Genomic DNA, 19,590 nt, shown 5'->3' with positions numbered 1-19,590 from the left:
GACTACTCCAGGTTTTTACAACTTTTGCAAAGTAAATAATAAAAAAAAATTACTTTTGCTATGATCTGATTGCTTTGACCAGATTCTGTTAAAAAAAAAACAAAAAAAAAAAAAAAAAAACAGCGACTCAGCTGGGACCAGCAATGAAAATTCAGGGACTGTAGGGCTGAGCTGCAGGCAGTGTATAATCAAAGAAATTCAACTTTTTTTCCTAATTTATGTGATTTTTTTAAGTGTCATTCTTCGTTCTGTTTCCATAGAGGTGCAGGATTTTGTATTGCCCAGAAACATTAACATGCAGTGAGGAAAAAAACAACTGCTTGAGGTTTTAGAGGGTTAAAAAGTTGAACCATAGGGTTGTTTTTGCCCAAACACTTCTACACTTAGGTTAAATTAGTAACGATGATTCCAGGTTTTTACAACTTTTGCAAAGTAAATAATCAAAGAAATTCTACTTTTGCTGTGATTTGATTGCTTTGATCTGTAAAAAATGAAAATTCAGGGACTTTAGGGTTGAACTGCAGGCAGTGTTTAGTCAAAGAAATTCAACTTTCTTCCTAATTTATGTCCTTTTCACTAACACATTTCTGAGTTCTGTCTCTGTCTTCATGGTGGTTGTGTTTCTATAGAGGTGTAGGACTTTATATTGCAGTGAAAAATGAACCTACAGTGAGGAAAAAATGAGACGAGAGCAAATTAACTGCTTGAGATTATAGAGATTAAAACAATTGATGTTTTTCTGCCCAAACACTTCTACAATTCTAACACTGATTCCAGGTTTTTCCAACTTTTGTCAGCAGTAAATGATCCAAGCAATCCTACTTTTGCTAGGATTTGATTTCTTTGACCAGATTCCGTTTAAAAAAAAAAAAAAAGTGACTCAACTGTGACTTTAGGGCTGAACTGCAGGTAGTGTATAATCAAAGAAATTCTAATTTTTTTCCTAATTTATGTCACTTTCTATATTTCTGAGTTCTCTCTCCTTCTTCCTTCTGTTTCCATAGAGGCGCAGAACTTTATATTGCAGTGAAAACTGAACCCACAGGGAAGAAAAAATAATGCTAAAGGAGCAGAAAACCCACTTGGAATTCAGACGATGAACATCCACATATCTGCAGAAACCACTGGGTGTCCATTTGCATTAACATTACTATAACTAAAGCCTTGGTTGGTAGCAGCACCGCCCAGCTGCTGACACAGCTGTAGGGGCGTCCTGACGGCAGAACCAAGCGCTCCGCTCCCCTCCCCTCCCCTCGCCGTTGTCATCACCTTGAGCTCCGTAACACCCAGCAGCGCCTCCACCCAGCGGAGCTATGGGGACGATCAGGAAGTCTAATTCTAGACCATTTCCTGCATGACATTCCTGACCTGAGCTGCCTTCCTGCCAGACGCTCTCCGGCTCCGTACGTATAGAACCACTCCGGCCGCTTTCTTTCACATACAGGAGAAGAAATGAAGAAGTATTTAAACCCATTAAACAGTCCCCTAATGTGTTTTTGTACAGGGTTTCTGCAGATATCAACCAGTCAAATTTAATGCTAGACTGTAAAAATTTTAATGCCACGACTGTGAATTCAACAAATTACTTAGGTTTGTTTTTTTGTTAAAGATGATTTTTATATGAAAACTGTCCCTACAATTCACTATTTCTGAATCCGGAAACCAGCCCTGACCACCCACGGGCTGCAGTCATTCTCTGAAATCCACGTTTTCTGGCCATTTTTGCTGGAATTTGCGTCTCCCCATTTCCCACCTCTCTCCTCCACCTGGTCCAGCCTGCCGGACCAGGTGGAGGATAAACAAAATTCCAAGAAATCATAAAAGGTTGGGCAGAACGCCTCTGATGATGCGAGATCGGATAACACAATAGTATTTTTCTCCATCAGAAAAGTCTCAGTGTCTTAACCCTCCTGCTGTCTTCATTTACAGGCACCAAAAAATAGTGTTTCCTTGTCTGAAAAAACCCCAAAAATTTAGCAAAAAAAATTCCCCACATTTCTGAAAATTTGCAAAACCTTCAGGAAGAAAATTCCAATAATTCCTTAAAAGTTTCCCTGAAAAGTTTTGTTTAATAAAAAAATTTGGCAAGAAAATTCTTGCAAATATTTTCAAAAAATTTGTAAAAATCTTCCAAAACATCCTCAAAATATTTAAAATGATTCCATATACATCAGTGAAGCTTCTAATATTTTCTTTAAGAACATTTACATAAAAATCAACCAAAGTCCAGCAAAATCCGCTGGATTTTGGTTGATTTTTTTTGTGAATATTCTTAAGAAACATTTTTAACATTTCTTTTTTTTCCACCAAAATGTTCAAAAATTTCCCAAAAATGTTGAAAATGTGGACATCAGAAGTTTCACTATGAAAAAATATTTTTTTCCCCACATTTTCCAACTTTAAAACGGGTCAATTTGACTCAGGACGACACGAGGGTTAAAAATATGCAGTTTTTGGCAATTGTATCCGACTGGCTGGAACAATTATTGCAATGCTTCGGCATGTTTATGCAGATGCACATATCTGATGAATCGCAGTCTATAATTATACATTATTGTTGTCAAATATTTTCTTGAAAACTGCAGAATTTTTAACGCCACTGAGAAGCAAATTTAATGATTTTAATGCCATTTGAGGTCTTAATTTTCGCAAAATCAACTTAATGACTATTAATGCTTTTTTATGCCCTGCAGAAACCCTGTTGGAATAGGAAGCAACTAGCGCCATAAAATTAGACGGATTCTCATTCTGAATCTCCAAAATCCCCCCTTTGGTTTGGTCCAATTGAGCCATTTTTGAAACATTTCTTTTATTGGTACCTTCCACTAAGTGCATAGAATGAGAGTTCACATCGACAACATTCAAAAAGCGACAGGACTGATAGGTGGAAATACACGGAAAAGAACAGAACATCACAGAACAGACCACATTCACTGTAGCAGCACAACTACAAAACTACGGTCCCCTCTATATTCCTTCCTCCACCGGTTCTCCCATTCAAAATGTAATATACGTGCTTACATAAGTAAATATTTTAGATTATATATGTGCAGTAATAACAATCGTGTGCTTAAGAGGTTAAACAGGGCTGTAACTAATCATAATTTCCATTGCTGATTAGTCAAATGAACATTTTCTGGATTAATCAGTTATCTGGGGTGTAATATGTCAGAAAAGGAAGATAAAAGTCTTGTTTTGTCCAAATATATTCAGTTTACCAGAAAATATTGACATTTAAGAAGATATTTTTTCTTTTTAACTACTCAAATTAATCTCTAGTTACTCTGATAATCGATTAATCGGTTTAAAACTTGACAATTAATCGATTTTTTGTAGTAGGACGTAAAAAATCCAGACATTTAAGTAACGTGTTGCAGGTTTTTCTTAAGGCACCAAGTGTCATCCTGTCACATTTTAAAGAAATTATTTTATATGTGGAATTTCAGGGCCGATAATATTAAGTTTACAAATGCAAAAAAGACAATAATGATAATTTTTTTCACTGCTAATCTTATTTTTCTGAATAAGCATCTCATATTTAGACAGACTTTGCCTTCTCTACAGTAAAAAATGCATTCAATTGTAAAATTATTCCACTATGGGATGTAATTACAAGCTGAAAATCCATTATCGGAACAATAACAGTCTTTAAATTTGTTCTTCTTATAATCTATAACATATCTGCCACCTAACAGCCCAAAGGTTTTGGTTTAATGCACCAAAATCTGCACAAACGTCCACCTGGAATGGATCAAAACGTAACATTTGACCAAACACAAGCAGATATTGTAATCTCCCATTCAATCACCAGCTTCTACACCTTAATAATTCATAGTGTTTCCTGTCATTTCATATTCGTTCCCGTCCTACATTAGTTCATTAGAGTTAAAGACGTCCTTCGATATTTATTAGTATCTCTATAAATGTGTTTATCCTTCCAGTTTTAAACGATATACAAAAATACAATCTAAATATAGGTGTGAATTATTTCACGCTACAGGAGAAGTTTCACGTTAGCTACTGAAAGTGACCAAATAATGTTGCCTACGAAGGCGAAAGCAGCTGATTGCCAAAGAAAAAAATAAAAACAGATTTTAACCAAAAAAAACAAAAAACCCAAACATATTCAAATGGCAACTGGTAAATAAAAGAAAAAAACCCAACAACACTGACTGGATTCAGGTTAAAATAAACAGAAAAATCAAAATGCCCAGAAATAAACCAACATAACGTGTGTTTGTCTGGTTAAATGTAGCTCTGAAATGAAGAACCTGAACCCTGATTTCAGCTCGTCCACCTCCAGGATGCCTTCATGGTTCTAAGACATCACAGAATGCTCTCCCTGAGGCTGCTGCTACTGTTCAGCTGCTGACTTCCTGTTTGGGCTCGGTTCCACGTGTGAAAGTCCAGAAGAGTCTGGTTCAGCTTCTCCATCCAGTCCAGCCTCTCCTGCTTGGTGTCAGCTGAAAACCAACACCTGAAACGAGAAACAGCATCAGATTGAGTGCTATAAACAGAGAATAACCAAACTTTTTCGTAGTTTCATGACCTCTTAACTTCTCCTGAGTGATTACAGTTGAATACAACTGCTGACTCCTCTGATCCAGTTTAAATAGAAACCATTAGATCCACTCATATCTATATGTAAAGTCAGGAACAAAAGTTTCCATCCACTTGTAAAGATCATTTAAATCATGTTAGTCTTTAGTTTCCAATGACTCCTTTAACTCGTAATTTTCTATGAAGGAATCTTTGAAACACATGAATCTTTATCACAAACAATCAGCAATTTTGGTTCTTTTGTAGATTTTTTAAAAAGATTTTCTGGAAATACAACAAAATCTACTGTATCAAAAATATATATGCATCAATTTGAATTGAGTTGATTCAGTTGAATTGGGTGATTTAGAAAGTTGTTTTGATAAAATTTTCTTAGTTTCATGGCCTCTTAACTTCTGAGTGATTCCAGTCGACTACAGCTGCTGACTCCTCTGATCCAGTTTAAATAGAACCCATTAGATGCACTCATTAGACTCAAACTCTACAGTGGGAAAGTCTGAGGAGCTCAGCAAAGATCTGAAAAAGCAAATCATTGACTTGAACAAATCAGAAAGTCACTTGGAGCCATTTGAAAGCAGCTTCAGATCCAGAATCATCTGTTTGTTAGAATAAAGTTCATGGTTCAGTTGTGTTACTGCCACCATCAGGAAGAAAACACAAACTATCACCTGCTGCTGAGAGACCATTGGTCAGGATGGTCAAGAGTCAACCAGGAATCATCAGAAAGCAGGTCTGAATGAATGAGAAGCTGCTGGAACACAGCTGTCAGTGTCCACAGGGTTTTACATCAACATGAGCTGAGAGGATCCATGAAGAAGGAAGTTCTTCCTCTAGAAGCAGAACCTTAAAGCTCCACTCAAGTCTGCTGCTGATCACATGGACAAAGAAAAGACCTTCTGGAGGAAAGTTCTGTGGTCAGATGGAAGAAAAACTGAAGGTGAGGCCTTTCACCCCAAGAACACCAAACCTACCATCCAGCATGGAGGTGGCAGTATCATGCTCTGGGGCTTTCTAGAAGAGCTTCTGGACTGGTTTCAGACTGGATGTTGGACTAGTTCTGGACTTTCTTGGGACTGGTTTATGTTTGGTTTCAGTCTTGGTTCTCCTGGTTTTGGATGTGATTTAAAGTTGGTTTAGGATTTATTTCACTCTGGATCTGGTCCTGGATGAGGACTGGTTTCAGACTGTCTTGGACTTTTTTAGGAGTAGTTTAGATTTAGTTTTGGTCCTGATTTTGTACTGGTTTATGACTTTTTTAGGACTGATTTCAGACGGCCTTGGGCTTTTTTTAGTAGTAGTTTAGGTTTGGTTTTGGTCCTAAATTTGCACTGGTTTTTCACTTTTTTAGGACTGGTTTCAGACAGTTTCTAAAACTAGTTTCAGTTTTGGACTGGTTCCATACTACATTCGACTGGTCCTGAACATTTTTTGACCTGGTTTTAGACTGTCTTGGGTGGGTTGCTTTTTAACCTCCAAGAACACCAAACCTACCATCCAGCATGGAGGTGGCAGTATCATGCTCTGTGGAACTGGATCTTTACACAAAGTAAATGGAATAATGAAGAAGGAGGATCACCTCCACGTTCTTCAGGAAAACCTAAAACCATCAGCAGAAGGTTGATCTTGGACACAGTTGGATGTTTCAACAAGACAATGAGTCCAAACACACATCAGACGTGGTAAAGAAATGGTTCCATCAGGCTAGAATGAAGGTTCTAGACTGGTCTCCCCAAAGTCCTGACTTAGACCCATCAAGAACCTGAAGAAATAAGTTAGAAAGACGACAAGTTTAGTTGAACTGAACCACTTCTGTCCAGAGGAGTCAACGATAAACCAGAAGATTGTGGACGGAAACCAAAAGAACCTAGTTAAGGTGTATGTATATTTTTTACCCAACAGATTTCATCATATTTCCAGAAGACCAGAAGAGTCAAAGATAAACCAGAAGATTATGAATGAAAACCAAAAGTACTGAACTGAAGTGAAAATGGCGAAAGGACATTTAACTAAATATTAGTATAAGACCTACAATAACTTATAAAAGAACCAAAGTGAAGGATGGCTTTTTGTAACCAAGACTCGTATTTCAGTGAAAATTAAGAGTTTAGGAGTCACTGGAAACTCAAGACTGATGATGTACATTTGTAAGTGTATGTAGGTGTTTGTTCACGACTGTACCCATATTTCCCCGGAAAGATTACACATTGGGTGTGTTCCAAGGCAAACACTACTTTACTACTTAGTCTTCCAGATAAAGATCATCACATTTTACAAACACTTAGTGATGTCATGAGAGGCGTTTCCCACCAACTGTCACAACTGAAACTGTGACGTCACCATTTGGGTGCAACCAGAAGAGCAACATGCCTCATTCAGAGTGTAAACACAAGAGACAGCTATACTTTAACAAGTCATCACGATGAAGGAATAAACTGGCATAAATGTGAAACAGACAAACAGAAGTTTTTCACTGCAGAGATTTTGGAAAAGTTTAACAATGGATGCTCAGTTCCATTAAATGTTGTGAACACAATACAAGCATCCTGGAAAACTAAATGGAATGCAGTTCTTTTTAATATTATCTATTAGTCAAGAGCTTTTTCTGCTCTGACAAACCAAATTATCTGTTCTGTGACGAAGGTTTGTGAATAATACATTAAAACCAAACTGAAGCTTCCAGTTATAACTCAAAGACATGTAGTCTATTCATCATCTACTCCCAAACACCTCATTTTTCAGGGAGTTTTCAGTCAAACTCACTTGGCCAAAGCTTCCTCGTCCTGCTGCGTGACGCTGCTCACCAGCTCGAAGGTAAAAGGTCGAGCACAAGCATCTCTCTTGACTGGACGAATGCACCGACTGGGAGAACCGGACAAGGAGATGTTGCCTTCTGCTTCCTGGGAGTTTAAAACAACAAGAGAATGAAGGAAAACATGTTCACACTGGAGCTGCAACTAATAAATATGTGGCTTGATTAATCAATTGGTTTTTTGTCAGTCAGCGTTTCCCAAAGCACAAGATGTCAAATGTTTATCTCCAACCCAAAGCTATTCAGTTTTCTGTCAGAGAGGGAAAGAAACCAGAAAATATTTACATTTAGGATGCCGCAATCGCAGAATTTAGACCTTTAAACCAACTAATCCATTCTCACAACAGTTGGTGATTAATTTAATTAGTTGACAACAAATATGATTTATTCTTGCAGCCCTGGTAGAGTTGGCTTATTTCTGTTCTAAACACATTAAGGGTGAATTTGGCTCGAGACTGCGACCACAAAAGCTGTAAATGCGTCTTTTTTGAGGGGAATGTACAAGTAAAAACTACTTGTGGTTGCATTTATTTTGTTGCAGGTTTAGAAGCTGCAATGCAAGAATTTTTCTTAAAAACCACTGAAGATAAAACTCAGCCCTCATGCAACCATATTTTGTCCTTTTCATGTTTGATTTTGTTGATAATTTTGGCTGTGTATGTATGTACAGTCGTCCATCGCCATATCGTGGTTCACTTTTCGCAGTCTCTCTGTATTGCGGATTTTTAAATTGTATATATCTAATTTTGCATCATGGATTTTTCACTATATCGCAGGATTTTGCAGTATATAGGTATTTATATATTTATTATTTTAATTATTTTGGGGTATAATTAGCATTTTCTATCCCAAAAAATGAAAAGCTTTAAAATATATATATAAGGTCGCTACTTGGCGAATTTTCACCTAACGCAAGGAGGTCTGGAATATAACCCCCACGACAGATGAGGGACAAATGTAAATGTGTATTTTGGGTGGAAATCTGACATTTTAACTTCTGCTCCCATAATGCATCAACTTTACACCATGTACAAAAAGAACAAAGTTACTAGCAGGACCTTAAACGCAAAAATGTCCATGATGAAACCCATTAAAACTACGAGTCCTGATCCCCTTCCATGTAATTTGACTTTCGGTCAGATTGAAGCTACTTTTGCCTGCAGTCTGAATGTAGCTTTGGGCTAATGCTATGCTAATGTTATGGCATCAGTCGTGTCCGTGCTCAGTGTACGTAGTTGCCTATCTACTGTATGGAACTGAGTCCTGACAGAGTGGAAGGTAACATAAAAGCCACAATGCCCGTGTTGCTTTCAGACATTCATTTGTGCGCCATTAAGGAAGTTTAATCAAGTCTTCAGTCTGTCCAAACCTTGGATTCTTTGTCGTTTGGGTGGTTCCAGTAGAACATGTTGGAGCCCTCCAGGACAAAATACCGGCGATGCCAAACCCCGTATCCACTGATCAACTCAAACATCGTCTGGAAACAAATCACAAACAGAAGTGAACTTATTGCACCAAAAACACAAAAAAATCCCAGCTGTTTAACTCTATAAGCACGAAAGGCTATTTTAAAGGTAACACCTGTACCTTCAAGCTCTAATATTGGTCATTATCACCACGCATGCTGTATTTGGTTTATTTTTTCTGAATAGTCTAAGCAATACTGATCTTCCATCCTTTGACGAGACAACACATTCTTTATATTAGATGCTACATCATGGAATAAAAATATAAAGCAAAATGCTGGCAGTGGAGATAAAGACAGAACTTTATTAATCCAAAAGGGAATTTTTGTCCCAGATACTGTTTAAAAACAAACTACATCACAATAAAAAAAAGAAAATAGGTAGTAAGTTGGGCAAAATAAAATGCGAGGAGTCATTTCTGAAAATGACAACTGTGGCTAACTTTTAAAAAATACTGTTTAAATGAAGAATTGAAACCACTAATCCAGACAGAGTTCTATTTCGACTAGTTTATCTAGCAATGTTTTTGTGGCACAACTTGTTATTCCAGTTCAATTAAAGTTCAACAAAAATGACATTTTTTTTTTACATTTTTCTGACTAAGTATTTCATCTTAAAGTATTCTATATGTTTAGTTTTATATTATTGTGACATGCAGCTACATATGGTTCAGAAATTTCAACTCATCCATCATCAGACATTATTTGATCTACTCCAATATTACAGATTCTGAATCGGTGATATGATGAGAAATAAGAGTGAAAATTTCAGGTTTTTATCTTTAATAATCCTCAGATATTGTTGTTCAAACATCCTAAAAATTTTAATGTGCGAAATTATCTGCTAAAAGTGGGTGGGTTTCTAAAAATAATACCCCAGAAAGCATTTGATAGATCAAGCTAAAATTTCACAAATATCAATATTTTATGTTCAGATGATGGTCGAGCAGAAAATGTTGTAAAAAATTTCACGTTTTGGCCCTCAGAAAACAATCTTGTGGTGTCAAATTGGCCAAAATATTTGGCTAATTCAAGCCCAGTAAGACACTAAATCATAGATCTTGTTAAGAATCTGTTGTCTGTGTCGTTGGAGAGGTTTGTAAAGATTAAAAAAAAACCCAGCAGCATCACTGACCAGGAAGCCTTGGTGTTGGACGTTAGAGTGGCTGCTGCTGTCCAGTTTCAGGTAGATGTTGCCCTCTAGAGGAGACAGAAAAGGCACCTGGTGACGGAGAAAAAGAAGAAGAAGAAGAAACACTGTTAAACCAAAGTGATGGAGAAAAGACACAAACTAAGAAAAAATAATTCAATATTTATAAGAATTTCACATTTCAAACATGCTCATCTGTGAAAAATCTACCTAAAGATTTTAAGCTTAATTTACATTTCTAATCATGGAGGTAAATACAGAAGTTATGGGTAAAAACACTTATATTTAGAGGTGAAATTAAGCATATTTGCTGCTATTTTCTTCCTAGAGATCATGCAACCCAAAACTTATTAATATAAGAATGTAGCAGAGAAACATCAGGATTTGATTACACATCAAGTAATGAGTAAATGTCTCTTTTATTACTGGTGATTGAGTTTAATTTCATGAGATTAGATGAGAAAGAGGGAATTAATTCACTCCAAAACAAACAAAGATGTGTCTGTGGTTAATTGGAGTGACTGAAATGATGACACAGAGTTAGTTTTTTGCAGAAAAGAAGGAAGAAACACTGAGAGGTGGTGAAAAGAGTGAAAACAGTGAAACCTTTTCCTGAAATTCATCTCCCAGCAGCTTCCTGATTTTGCCTTCAAGCTTCATCTGAGTGGAGGAAGCAGGACAAGAAAAGGGAGGGAGACAGACAAGTTATATCACTGGTGAGCCCAGAACATGTGCAGGAACTTGTGATAGCATAAATAAAAAGTAGAAAAAGGATTTAAAGAGGTGCCTGTACTGCAGATTCTGTGCTTCTTCTTCTGTGGTCGCTCAGTGAAATGAACAAAAAAGGTGCAAAGCCCAGTGAAAGTGATAAAAAGACTTCAAGAATCTATATTTTATGAAAGCAAACAGTATTTATGAAACATTATACTGTAGTTGCCAAAGAGATGAATTATAAATCAACATAAAAATCTAGTTTTTCCAACAAATTAAATCATTTAACCTGGTTAATTTACACTGACTGCACATATTCATGCAACTGGACTTTTTTTACTTTTTCTTTCAGTTTGAACACAATGCAGCGACAATTTTGCTGCATGATTCTCATTTTCCACAACAAATCTACAAAAAACATAATTTACTCTGATTTTAAGGAGCTCAGGATGATTGAAAATATTCTAAAAGTTACCAGAGAAAACGGGATTTTGAAGTAGGAGACACATTTGAAGACCTTTTCGAGCAGAAACGATGCACCGGGGCTGCAAGTTTTATTGTTTTTGCATCAACATCAGACATTTTTTGATGCTTCGTTCGACTTTTTCTATGCTTTATTATTTGCCTTTTACCTGTAAAGTCTCTCGTCTCTGAGTGTCCAGAAAAGTATTAAAAGATTATTATTATTTTCCATAGATATGAGTAATTTGTGATGTTTTATTTTATGTCTGTTTCCATTAAATCAGCATCTGTTTGCTTCATTTTGCATTGGTTTCATTCTTTTTGAGGTTTTGTTTTGTGTCTCTCTGTGGTTGATTTGTCCATCTTTGCCTGTGTTTTGTGGCTCTTGGTATTTGTTGAATTGTGATTGGATTTACCACGACTTACCTTATCCAGAGGGAACTTGCTGTGTCCCAGCGAGGCCAGAGTGATCTTGTGGGAGCCGACCAGACAAAAGTTGCTGGAACGACGAGTGTTGAGAGGATGAGCAGCTGCAGGACAAAACAAACACAGAATAAAAACCGATAAACATAAAACTGTCAGAGTCTGCAGCGCTATATTTGACCAGTTTTTTCCAAGTTTTTTAACACAGCTTGGAGTTGTGGCTGAGCCGAGTTAAACTGAAGGAACTGAGGCTAAAATAAAACCAAACTTACCTGTCAGAGTGTTACTGGATCTCTGCTGGAAACAAAAGAAAAAGTTGAAGACATGCAGAAGGGGTGAGAAAAACATATAGTAGAACACATGCATAAAATTAAACTAGATACTCACAGTGATAGTACTCAGAAGCTTTCTTGGTGTGACCTGAATGTGTGTAGATAACACAAAATAATTAAAACTAATAACTTCATTTATACAGCAACTTTTTGAAAAGCAGAGTTTATGACATGTGTTGACAAAAAAGCCAAAAAAGAGAGTATTCAGCAGTAAATTAAATCAACAGAAAACCAGTCAGGTTAAACAGAAAGAAAACAAGACCAAAGAAGAAAAATGCAGAAACAAAATGCAAAATACATAACTGCAATATGAGTAAATTCACACAACAAAGACAAATAATGCAAATGAAGAAATTTAAAAGCACCAAAAATGCCAAAGTACATTAAAGGAAAGAAAAAAACATGGATATGCATGGAGAAAAATTTTAAAAACAGATTAAAATAAAATTGTTGTAGACTCAAAGTGAAGTTAGACTATCGGTCAGAGTTAAATGATTTCATTTGAGTGTTTTTTAGTTGTTTTTTTTTTTAAGTGTTTTAACCTTTACAAACACTTCATTTTTATATACCAAACTGTCTTCTTTTAAAACCTAATGATTCTATGACTTGTCTGTTGTATTTTGCCGCCTTGCGAAGCATTTTGAAAAGTGTTCTATGAAGAAATTATTAATATTTGTGAGAAAAATCACCTACTTACCCGTGACTTGGTGGCGGCCCGGTCCATGGTGCAGTTGCTGCTTGAGGTGTGCGACTAGATCACACAAAAACAAGTCCATAACAACTTTTTGTACAATTAGTAAAACAAATAAAGTAAGAAAAGAAGGCAGGAGCATAAAATAAGCTGGTCAGCTGTAGAGCTTTAATGTTTTAGCAGCGACCAGATTGTCAGCAACCTGTTAAATCAAGTTGGAGGGCTGGACCCGAATATTTGGTCGTTGTGTTGGTATCTGCGTATTAATTTTGACATCCAAATACTTGGAATATATATATATATATATATATATATATATATATATATATATATATATATATATATATATATATGAATTATTTTTTTTCACTCACCAGGCTGTAGACTTCCACATCTATCTCAAAGGATGCGCGAATATCCTTCCTGAAATATCAAAAAGACGAAGCAATGCATTAATATATTCGACATATTCCCACTTAAATAATCACTTAACCCTCGTATCGTCTTGCGGGTCAAATTGATGCGGTTTAAAGTTTGAAAATGTGGAAAAAATATATATTTTCACAGTGAAACTTCTGATGTCCACATTTTCAACATTTTTGGGATATTTTTGAACATTTTTGGTGGAAAAAAAGAAATGTTAAAAATGTTCCTTACGAATATGCACCAAAAAAATGAACCAAAATCCAGCAAATTTCACTGGATTTTGGTTTATTTTTATGTGAATGTTCTTAAAGAAAATATTATAAGTTTTACTGATATATATGGAATTACTTTAGATATTTTTAGGATTTTTTGGAAGATTTTTACTCATTTTTTTGAAAATATTTACAAGAATTTTCTTTCCACCTTTGGGGGATTTTTGAAATACATTTTGTGAGGGGAAACTTTTAAGGAATTATTGGAATTTTCTTCCTGAAGGTTTTGCAAATTTTCAGAAATTTGGGGATTTTTTTGGTGAATTTTTTTCAGACAAGAAAACAATATTTTTTGGTGCCCGTAAATGAGGACAACAGGAGGGTTAATACAGTCACTATCAGGGACAAAAATTTAGTTTCAGAGCCTCAACAAGAAACTTAAACTTGATGAAATGCAGCTTACAGAGTGACAGACGTTGGGAAGGAGATGGTGTCTCCGTTCTGAGCATCAGCTGCTGTGGCCAGAGGTGTGGCCACGATGTTGCAGGGCCCGTAGCGAATCAGGACCAAGAAGTAGTGACTCGGACGACCTAAACGGAAACAAATGAGTCCTTTTAAGGAATCAGAACCAGCTTTAACGGCTTTCATAGCTGTAAAGACTGAACACATACAAGTTATTTTACTCCAAAATAAAACATTAGTGCATTTAAACATGGGCAATGTTAACATTTGTGCAAACTAATTGTTGAATTCTGAAATAAAACATTGTTCAAGGTATATAAATTCTACCTGCACGGCTGTGTGAGGAGCAGACAAATTCCACCTTAAGAGGCAGCTGGATGTTGGTGATGCTGACGGTTCCTCTGCAGGGCTGCTGGGTAATGTAGTCTTTGTCCTCTGCTGCAGCCTCTCCAGACTCTGAGCTCCTCTCCTCCCTCAGTCTGGTCACTTCTGCCAGCAGAGCCGAGCGTTTCTCACCTGAAACAGACGAATAAATAACAGAAAAAAGTCAAGAAAGATGCTTTGAATACAGTACTGTTAGGGTCTCACTCTTAATATGTAATATAGTGGGGTAAAGTAGTATTTTATTAGGGATTGATCGCTCTGAAGTCACTCTGCGATGTCCCGCCTTCAGCTTTATCTGATTGGTTACAAGTCACAAGTAACAGCCAGTCACTGAAAGCGATTGTTCACACAGAGAGACAGAGAAGCACATTTTCAGTGGAGCTCGTGTGAATTCATTCGTTGGTGCAGCTGACACTTACTTTGCTAACAGCGCAAAGCTACTTGCTAAGAGGTTAGCTTTGCCTCTTAGCCTGCAGGCTAACGCTATGTGACGCCCCGTGACATCTTTCTAAAGTCAGATTAACTTCAGAAATCTGTTCTGACTTACAGACTCGTCTCTCTAACAGAGACACAACCTGCAAAAACTGAACACGAAGCACAAACATCAACACAAATGAAGACATTAGTTGTTTTCACAGTGGCTAATGGCTAGCAGCTAAGTTAGGAGGCAGATACAGATTACCCCGAAATGGAGTCTGGAAAACAATAATTAATAATACTTTAAGATACGGACCTTAGTGGAAAATAAAAGTGACAGAACAGAGAATGATTAGGAAAACAGGAGATAAACTGTTATTGATCCCAATCAATCAATTTCACAGTAAACAGCTGAGTCTTAACGTCACTACGATCAGTTGTCATCACTTCTATTCCTATTGTACATATTCAGTTACAGTTATCCTTACGAATAACCAATAACTGATAATGATAATCAGTCCTAAAACAAAAACTATTTTATTTCATTTTTAGAGAGTTCTAATCCCCAACATGTAAATTAATTAGCTAAAGTCACAACACAAATAACACTATGCAGGCTTAACCCTAATATTTTACATTGCTAGCTTAATTAATAACGCAATAACTGGTTTTCACTGGAAATCACTCTGGTGCAACTGCAGATTTTTTTTAAATGTACTGTATAAAAAAATGATGATTTGATCTATTGAGGATTTAGAGGAGGAGTTGTGAGTATTGTCAGAGTCACAGGTTGTCATTTTTGGTTGATTTCTAGTCCAAAGAGTTCTGGTTTTACTGAGTATGAGGTGCCAGAAGACATGAACAGAGGGGAGAGGCTAAGTTAGATACAATATTTCATTTTCATCTTATTTTCAAGTGCAATATTAAATTTCTTCTAATTTTCAGGTGCAATATTTCATTTTCATCTAATTTTAAATGTGAAATATTTCATTTGTACCTCATTTTTTAGGTGCAATATTTGATTTTCATCTCATTTTTGTCTCACTGTGGTAATTTTGGTTGATTCTAGCCTTTAGAGCTCACCAGGCCCCGAAAGACATAAACAGAGGGAAGTAGCTGTGTGACTTTTTTTTAATGCTAGAAAACATCATGATGTATTTTCTATGACTCCAGTGTGGACATGAATTCCCACATAAACATTTGTAAATCCCGTGTTGTACCTACAGGAGACCAGCAGCAGCTTCTCAGCTTCAGCCTCCTCCAGAGAACCTCGTCCATGTTCCTCGTCGGTGCAGCAGCTCAGAGCCTGAAGGGTTTGATTGATCACAGTCTGCAGTTTGGCTGCTTCTTCATTATGAGCCTGGATGAAGACAGAACAACATTGATACTAACCTCTAGCTTACTCATTCTTATTTTCATTAATATATTGTACTTGTATCTTACTGATTTCCTGCTAGGCTCTGCATTTTCTCATGTTATATTCAGGCGTAAGTATTTCCTTCCTTCCTTTCATCTCATGGTATTAAAAACCGAGCTACTCACTGCGATCTTCTCCTTGGTGTTGACGGACGGTTGAGGGTTGGACGTCTCCTGAGCTCGTCTCTGGACTCCAGGAGTGACACTCTGGATGGTCGGCATCTTACTGCGTCTTTGTGTGCGGTAGGCATCAATACTGTGGACGAAAACAAAGCATGTTGTAGAACATAAACTGAATGATGCTGCAGCTCCCTATGATCATGAAGTCTACAATCCCTAAAGCAACAGATGGAAGCTGCCCTGTTAAATTATACTACCAAAACTGAATATCACACATTTTTTGACCATCAGTAACTGTTTAGTTTGCTGTACATGATCTTAATTTACAAGAGGGACATTTATGAATATATTTACCAACGTTTGATGAAGGAGTATCACAATATCACATTTTTAATTTTTTTAATATGATTTCAACAGATAGGAGGACTTTCCCTTTAAATAGTTTCAAAGAACTCAAAACATTTTTAGGTACAATATTTCATTTTCGAGTGCATTATTTCATTTTCAGGAGTAATATTTCATTTTCATCTCATTTTTAGGTGCAATATTTCATTTACATCTCATTTTTAGGTGCAATATTTCATTTTCATCTCATTTTTAGGTGCAATATTTCATTTTCATGTGTAATATTTTTTATCCTTCTCATTTTCAGGCGTAATATTTCATTTTTGTTTAATTTTCAAGTGTACTATTTCATTTTCGGGGGTAATATTTCATTTTAATGTCCTTTTTAGGAACAATATTTCATTTTCATCTCCCTTTCAGATGCAATATTTAATATTCATTTCATTTCCAGGTGCCATATTTCATTTTCATCTAATATTTCATATTCATATGTGACATTACTTTTTACCTCAGCACAAATGCCAGCATCAGTTTTTACTGTTCTGTTCTACTTATTTTAGTTTACTTATTTTATTTCAGTATTGTAACGTAGAAAGCAATGTGACAAAATGGAACAGGCGCAAACTGTGTTCTCAATAAACAAATGACTACACTGTTTTTTTCTACCAATATTCTACATTTTTACTTTTTTTATCCAAGATTTCATGCATTTTCATGTATCGTAAAGCCCTTTGCAACTCCAGTTTTGAGAGGCGCTACAGAAATAAAGTTTGTTATTATTATTATTGTATCGACACTTCATTAGTAGTGAAAATAAATAGTTCACAAGAACGTTCAATGGTTAAATGCACAACATACAAACTGCTATGAAAGCACAGAAGGAAAAAGTTTGGTTGCATGACAAAGCTCTGAGCGTGCTCCTTCATTGGATCGTAAACAGCCAATCACATCCCTCGATAACGAAGCCACTTCCTGAAGCTTAACCTGAGCCCGATGCAAAGGCTTCACCCTGGTTGAATTCAGTCAGGTTTATTAAAATCAGGATTTATCACCTGTACAGAGGAGCAGATTCAGCAGGAGGGGTGCTGGTTTCCTCTGGAGTCAGGAGTAAAGATGGAGGGTTGGACTCCTGAGTCGCCGCCAGTCGCTGTTGGTCGAACACAAGCACAGATGTTTGAAATTTCTTCCTGACAGGAGATTCATTTATCTTTTTTGGAAAGTGTACACTCAGATCTAAATAATAATATCAATATCATTTGCAATATTACTTCTCAATAACTTGTGCAATATTAGTTTGCCAATTACGGAGCATTTCATTTCTAATGGAATGTGCAATATTTCAAAGGTTTGTATTAATATTAATTATTATTATTTATATTAATATATTAATATAATATTTCATTTTTATGTACAACTAGGTCAACATAATGCACAACACTTTATTTTCATCTCATTTTCAGGTACAATATTTCATTTCCATCTACTTTTTTTGGGAACAATATTTAATTTTCATCTTATTTTTCAGGTGCAATACTTAATTTTAAGGTATAATATTTCATTTTCTTTTCCTTGTTCAGGTACAATATTTCATTTTCAAGAGTAATATTTCATTTTCATCTCATTTTCAGGTATAACACTTCATTTCCATCTACTTTTCAGGTGCAATATTTCATTTTTATTTAATTTTTAGGTGCAATATTTCATTTTTAGGTGTAATATTTCATTCTCTTCTCATTTCAAGAGCAGTATTTATTTTCATCACATTTTTCAGGTGCAATATTTCGTTTTAAAGTATAATATTTCATTTTCATGACTTTTTTGGTGCAATAATTAAGTTTAATCTAATTTTCTGGTGCAATACTTAATTTTAAGGTATAATATTTCATTTTCATGTAATTTTCAGGTGAAATATTTCATTTTCATTTCATTTTTAAATGCAACATTTCATTTTCATCTTCTTCAGGTGCAATATTTCATTTTCAAGTGTAATATTTCATTTCCATCTAATTTTTTGGCATTACATTTAACAGTTCTATTTATTTTAGTTTACTTATTTTACTTCAGGATTGTAACATACTCATGTATTATTACTTTTCTAATTTTTCTTATGCATTTTGCTTTATCTGACCAATGTCCGGCACAAGAATCTCTTATCATGTTAGTAGAAAACATGCATTCAGGAAATAATTTTCCAAGTTCTGAAATCATATTGTTTTCCAAAACTCATCGTACTTACAGATATGAATAAACCTTACCAGAGGGGTGACCACAGCCTCCACAGACTTGCTGAGAGGTGAAAGGATTCCACTAGTAGGAAAACTGAGCAGCTCGTCTCCGTTGTTTTCAGTCTTTTTGCCTTCATCCCCCTCTTTGGCTTCTCCTTCTCCTTCTTCTTCGCTCTTCTCCTTCTCCGACTCGGTGTCCATCTTGTCTTTGTCAATAGAACCAGTGCCGATGCCGCTGTCCCGGTCCTCGGCATCGTCATCGTCCCGTCTCTCCTCCTCCATCATGTCGGCGTACTCCAGAACCTCCTCGAACATCTGGTCGATGATGTCGGCCGTGTTGGTGTCGTCGTGGGAGCTCAGTTCAGCATCTGGGCAAAGAAACGTTGCATCAAATCAGCAACTCTGACGACAATTTCAACAGTATGTCGGTGACGGATGACTTTGTGAAGTTATTAAAGAAACCCAACAACAGAGTTTCAGCTCCATTTCCTGTTAATTACGTGCAACTAGGAGTTTGAACTGATATCGTGGTCTTTTCACAACTTCTTCCCAACATTCCTGGATGTTCCAGCCTTTGCTTTTCCTCTGATTTTAGTGTAAATCCGGTAATTCAACCAACAAACCAGGGCTGCACGATATTTTTTTTCTGCATTGTGGAGGAAATGTGATGTAAACTGTTTTTCTGCTTGACACCAAAGTTCACATATTCCATCACCAATCTACAAGAAAAGTCTGATTTAATATAATCCAATTGAATCCTCCTTGGATAAACTGATTTTTTTAAAAAGACAAAGTTTGTTGACCTGCAGGCTCTACACGGCACAGCAAAATTAGCAAAAAAAAAAAAAAACCCAAAAAGAAACCCTAAGAAAAAAAGTAAAGACGAGTCATTCCATGCCAGCTTAATTGAAGTCATGGATTTTTTCTCTTACATACATATAAAAAGCTCAGAATCAACATAATACAAATATTTGCCTGAC

The 19,590-nt window shown here is 36.1% G+C and overlaps 1 protein-coding gene across 3 annotated transcripts in view; it reads right to left on the bottom strand.

Moving 5' to 3' along the window:
- Positions 1-2,792: 2,792 nt before the first annotated feature.
- si:dkey-30c15.10 (uncharacterized protein LOC559353 homolog) overlaps positions 2,793-19,590 on the bottom strand; it is a 30,224-nt gene continuing 13,426 nt past the window's right edge. Inside the window, exons 9-24 of one of the 3 annotated variants that reach the window (XM_023261744.3) lie at positions 18,641-18,978; positions 17,438-17,532; positions 16,047-16,176; positions 15,729-15,864; positions 14,031-14,219; positions 13,705-13,831; positions 12,978-13,026; positions 12,610-12,663; positions 11,968-12,000; positions 11,853-11,877; positions 11,584-11,687; positions 10,591-10,644; positions 9,970-10,056; positions 8,739-8,846; positions 7,321-7,457; positions 2,793-4,477 (exon numbers count right to left, since the gene is read on the bottom strand). In XM_023261744.3, the coding sequence (XP_023117512.2) occupies positions 4,327-4,477; positions 7,321-7,457; positions 8,739-8,846; positions 9,970-10,056; positions 10,591-10,644; positions 11,584-11,687; positions 11,853-11,877; positions 11,968-12,000; positions 12,610-12,663; positions 12,978-13,026; positions 13,705-13,831; positions 14,031-14,219; positions 15,729-15,864; positions 16,047-16,176; positions 17,438-17,532; positions 18,641-18,978 (1,817 nt within the window). In that variant the 3' untranslated portion in view covers positions 2,793-4,326. The remainder of the gene's footprint in view (positions 4,478-7,320; positions 7,458-8,738; positions 8,847-9,969; positions 10,057-10,590; positions 10,645-11,583; positions 11,688-11,852; positions 11,878-11,967; positions 12,001-12,609; positions 12,664-12,977; positions 13,027-13,704; positions 13,832-14,030; positions 14,220-15,728; positions 15,865-16,046; positions 16,177-17,437; positions 17,533-18,640; positions 18,979-19,590) is intronic. The other 2 variants (XM_035944205.2, XM_035944206.2) reach the window with 2 other exon arrangements.

This window comes from Amphiprion ocellaris, chromosome 3 (genome assembly GCF_022539595.1).
Source record: "Amphiprion ocellaris isolate individual 3 ecotype Okinawa chromosome 3, ASM2253959v1, whole genome shotgun sequence".
Taxonomy (NCBI): Eukaryota; Metazoa; Chordata; class Actinopteri; family Pomacentridae; genus Amphiprion; species Amphiprion ocellaris.
Note: the sequence above shows the minus strand (reverse complement) of the source record. Positions and strands in the feature narration are given on the sequence as shown.